Here is a 4,527-nt window from a genome sequence, read left to right as displayed (position 1 = left end):
TCAGTTGAAGGCAGGGTTGCGGGTGCCGGACAGTGCAGCGGGCGGAGGCTTCCTGCCTTTGAGCAGCGTGAGGGACAGAATGAAGAAGCAGGCGCTCATGACAGCCAGGATGATGATGCCCGAGATCAGAGCGCTGGTCACCGAGTCGGGCCGCAGCAGAGGGCTGTTTAACTGGGCTGTCACACAGTGAAGGACAAACACAGTCACGTTGCAGTCACAAAAATGCAAATGAACAGTTTTGAAAATGCATTTTCTATAACATACTGATTTTTGACATATATAAAATGTATCATAGATATCCTGTTCTGCTATATGATGAATTACATCCTGAGCATAGTGATAAAATTAGTAAAATTTCATCAATTTCATACTGCTCAGATGCGCCTGATGTCTACAGTATCGTCATGAACCTGCTATAATCATCCCTGAGGTTTCTGGAGTATGAACCTTTAAAGTCTTCATAGACAATAATTAGAGTCAAGAGTAGTCAATAATTACTGCATGTCATTGATCCTTAAGGTTACAGATGAGATGTGTGAATGGATTGTGTATGGTGTATGTGTATGGGTTTATAGCACTGTTCGGGAAGCTTCATAATAGAGGAAATAAAGACTAAATACTTCACATTTCATATCAAATTTAGGTGCAAAGAGTCAAAGTGCAGGTCTTACCAAGCTGAGAGTTGTTCATTGGAGTTTCCTCTGTAAAGTAAGAACAGCATAGGCTATTACACACTATAGTTTACATATCTACTAAAAAGTTTATTCATTTCACATTGCTATAACAGTATAAGCAGATACTTTCTAATGAGGAGACACAGCACTCAAAAAATCCTCCATAGAAATGCATGGGGTTAGTTTGTTACGCCAATATGGCAGTTGTCTACACATACCCCACCCCTACCACGGCAAAACGTCGACATGTGAATACATGGAGCCAATCATGTGTTGTGTTGTGAATACATTGTGCCAATTATGTGTTGTGATTTCGCCGCTGGAGCAAGATTGGTGTCGTCAAGCCTAGCGCACGCGCATTTCTGCTGACATATATGCTCGATAAGTGCCCAAAAAGCGTTGCAATATGGCCGCCGAGTGGAGGAACTTGCCTATAAGGACTTTGATAAAAGCTCATATGAATCATGTTAAGCATATGGGAAGTTCATAGTAATCCTGACTGTGAAGTGTAACATACCACTCCGAGTGATGATGGGTCCAGCTGTTATGACTGCATTCCCAGAGGCTGCATTAGATTCACCTTGTTCTGAGACATCTCGCCTCTTTTTCCTACCACAGATCTGGCTCAGGGGAATATGATGTATTCAGTGTTAATAATCTCAGTGAAATCCCTTCAAGATGGCAGCAGTTTCTTTTATAATATGAAGGAGTGCTGCTTTCAGCTGCTAAACATTACCGGCATGAGCATCGGGCAGTCATCGGCACGACACAGCTTGGTGACACAGTGCAGGAAAACTGTTGACATTTTCTGGTTCTTGTGTTTGACAAAACGGAAGACCTCGAACGAGAAGCGCCCCATCTGACTCTTGCCGTTCTCAAACACAGTTGTCTGTGGGTCTTTGTCACAGCTGTCTCCCAAGCAAAAGACACACAAAGAAATCCGGATATGATGGACATTCAAAAAACACACACACAGAAAGAGATAGCGAGAGACATTGGAAGAACAAACAGAAGCTCATTGTCCAAAGATGGTCCAAGAGATTTCAGACAGATCTTTTCAAATGATGCGGAATTACCCAAAGAACAGGTCATAGCGCAAGTCATCATTAGGGTTCCCAGAGGGAGTTGTGTAACAGTAATCCATCAGAACATTCCATCTGTGGGAGGAAGCCACAGGTTTGGGTCATTAAAACAGGAGTACTTGAATGGGGATCATCCACCACAAAGCTAACGGTTTCTCCACTATTACCCTGCACTGGCGCCTCGGTTCACTAACAAGGCCACTATTGAGTTCTTCATGATTTACTCCATGCCCATTAAACTGAGGATTTTTTACTATCACCCTGTGCATGTGGTAAATGTTAATTTGCTGAGCATCTTGATTTTGTCTGCCTTGTAGCAGCTTTGAGAAGTTTTGTGCTTGCCATATACTTCCATATTCCAATATCTGCAGACATCTCATCTTAAAACCTAAATTATTAGTGAATTTAGGATTAGACTACTGTTTGAAAATCATGTTTTTTTACCTTCTGTCTAAATTGGTTGCCCTTACAGCGGCAAACACGCGTGTCTTTAAAGTAAGGCCTGCCATGGGTATGGCCAGCTGCTGCACGTAGGACGAGTCCTAGAAAGGTAACATTCACAGGTTATAAGCAAGCATCGCTATGCTTCATTTCTTCCCTCACAAGTGCATTTGATACTGTTATGGTTATGGTAGAGGACTATGTGTCAGAAATTTACACTGTCACTTGTTAAGAGTACTATGAAACCATGCAACAAAAGGATGGTTCAGAGACAAAAAAGAAAGCAGGATGATGAAAACTCAGGCCTTAAACTTTGCCAGAGAGTGACAGGTTAACTTTCTCCTCTCCCGAGATAATAATAAGGGATTTAACTATGTAGATGTTCTGTCCGAGTTTATCAGAGTGACTTCTCACTATCTTTACTTACATTGTAGAGGAGTAAACTCAAAGTGCTGACAAAAGTACCGTTGCTGTCCTTCACTGATATCGCTGCAGCTGACCTTCAGAAAGAAGAACCATCAAACATTATAATAATCATCATTCATCTTTCTATGTTGTATCATTCAATCCCATGCATCATTTTATACATGACATGACTGTTGGACACTTACAAGACCATTACCTAGTGTTTTGTTTAAAAGGCTATTGATTTCTCATATTTTACCTGGTGTTTGTAGATGAGAATATAACACAGTTAGACATGCATTCTTTAGATAATTGGTTGCAATTTCAGGTCATTTCAGACTCAGCATAAAGAGCTACTCACGAGGCCAGCTGTGTGTTGTTCACCAGATACTCCAGAGGGTAGCTGCAGCTGAACTTGTACAGCAGCCCTGGTAAATAGCTGATGATAGTCGGTGGGTCAGGTGTGTCGATGTACCCTGAAATATTGCCAATCTGCACCAGGGACAGGTTCCCATAAGCATTCGCTCCCTGAGCTGAGGAGACCTACAAGGACACAGAAAGAGAGAGACATCATCCATGAATGGCCACCTAATCGAAGCTCCAGCATTCCTCGATAACATCATCCTCATCCCTTACCATTGAGCTAATAATGTGCCTGCGCCCTACTAATCCCTTTATCACCGCATCACCACTGTGTCCAACCCCATCATCCAACCCAAACAGATACAATTCCCTCTCTTTCTCTCTCAGTAAAAGAAACAGCACAAATCCCCACATCCTGAAAAGAGCTTAAAAGGCACACTGTTTGGTTTCCCCAGCCCAATCCCGACATCAGTAGAACTTTACAAAGTCTTCCACTCTTCGTGACTATAGTTGCTTCTCTGGGGGAAAGCTAAGTGATGTTCTGTCCAACATGAGCTGAGATAATACAGAGGTCATCAAGGGCATTTGAATGGCCCCCCCTATAGCTTGAGAAAGCCTCCTACCACCAAAGAGTTGCCACAGGACTCCAGCGTACTAAGACTGATGGTGAAGAGCACCACCGTTGGGAAGGTGTTGTTGTTGATGAAGCCTCGGCAGTGGGCATCGCCATGGCGACCGTTCAGCGCCAGGTCCGTGTCGGTGTAGCCCGAGAAGAGCACGGGGCAGAAATTGATCTTCAACGTGATTGTCTGCACGCCGCAGTACACGCTTATGTCTCGCTCGGCTGCAGAGGGCAGAGAAAAGCGTGTCTTTGCGAAAATAGTTTTGTGGTAGTTTCCACTGTGTCTCAACACCTCTTAGAATAGATTTAGAAAGCAAAAGCTGTTTTACCTGGGAAACGACTGTGGAAGTTGGCATCACAGTTGAAACCATTGAACTGTGCAGTGACTGAAAGTGCCTTACTTATGAGCAAAAGACTCAAACATATTCGTTCCATTTCAGCACCTGATGGAAATAGTGTTGACAAGGCATTATGAATGACTCTTGAGGAATGTATTACCAGATTTAACTGTGATAAAGAAACTAACCTCTTTCGACACTTCATAAATATCATAAGCTATTCAAAGATGCACAGTGTGCTGTAAATTGTATTAAATAATGTTCTGCTAGTAGCATATGAAATAATTGTTAATAATGTAAATAATGTTAATAAAAGTATTCATACAAGTGGAAGGCCTTCACAAGTAAGGTCTCTCTATTGAAATAAGACTAATGCAATCTAATCCCTCATATTATAATTGTCAGCAGCACCTCTGCATTACGGTGCTTGGGCTCCTCTGTCTTACCGCTGGCCTAGGTCCTTAGGTCCTCCATTTGAGACTCACCCGGTTCCCTGGTAGCCAACGAATCAGCGGTACTCCATGTGCTCCGGACTGCTGCATGTGATCAACTGGAGAGAGCCGCATCTCCGCGAGACACCCAGAAACATAGGTCCGATCTGC

The 4,527-nt window shown here is 42.9% G+C and overlaps 1 protein-coding gene across 2 annotated transcripts; it reads right to left on the bottom strand.

The window, feature by feature from the left end:
* On the bottom strand, positions 1-4,022 carry zpld1a (zona pellucida-like domain containing 1a). 2 transcript variants are annotated; one of them, XM_076274689.1, is made up of 10 exons: positions 3,917-4,022; positions 3,589-3,809; positions 2,964-3,145; positions 2,625-2,697; positions 2,201-2,298; positions 1,751-1,831; positions 1,411-1,582; positions 1,192-1,294; positions 672-701; positions 1-176 (listed from the first exon to the last, which is right to left on the bottom strand). In XM_076274689.1, exons 1-10 carry the CDS (start codon positions 4,020-4,022, stop codon positions 1-3), a joined length of 1,242 nt encoding a protein of 413 aa, XP_076130804.1. The 2 variants fall into 2 exon arrangements, with proteins under 2 accessions (XP_076130804.1, XP_076130805.1); XM_076274690.1 differs by lacking the exon at positions 1,751-1,831.
* Positions 4,023-4,527: the final 505 nt, after the last annotated feature.

This window comes from Alosa pseudoharengus, unplaced genomic scaffold, assembly GCF_046254945.1.
Source record: "Alosa pseudoharengus isolate Yale_2024_CS ecotype anadromous, Long Island Sound unplaced genomic scaffold, YU_APseudo_1.1 YU_APseudo_1.1_scf_8, whole genome shotgun sequence".
NCBI classification, from domain to species: Eukaryota; Metazoa; Chordata; class Actinopteri; order Clupeiformes; family Clupeidae; genus Alosa; species Alosa pseudoharengus.
This window is presented reverse-complemented; position numbering and strand designations above follow the sequence as displayed.

Excerpts from the sequence above, each read along its gene's own strand:
- zpld1a (XM_076274689.1), bottom strand. The coding sequence starts at position 4,022 with ATGGAACGAATATGTTTGAGTCTTTTGCTCATAAGTAAGGCACTTTCA. Across the intron at positions 1,832-2,200 it reads GCAACCAATTTAGACAGAAG|ATGGAATGTTCTGATGGATT; the intron begins GTAAAAAAACAT and ends TTCCTCCCACAG. Across the intron at positions 177-671 it reads AATGAACAACTCTCAGCTTG|CCCAGTTAAACAGCCCTCTG; the intron begins GTAAGACCTGCA and ends ACTGTGTGACAG.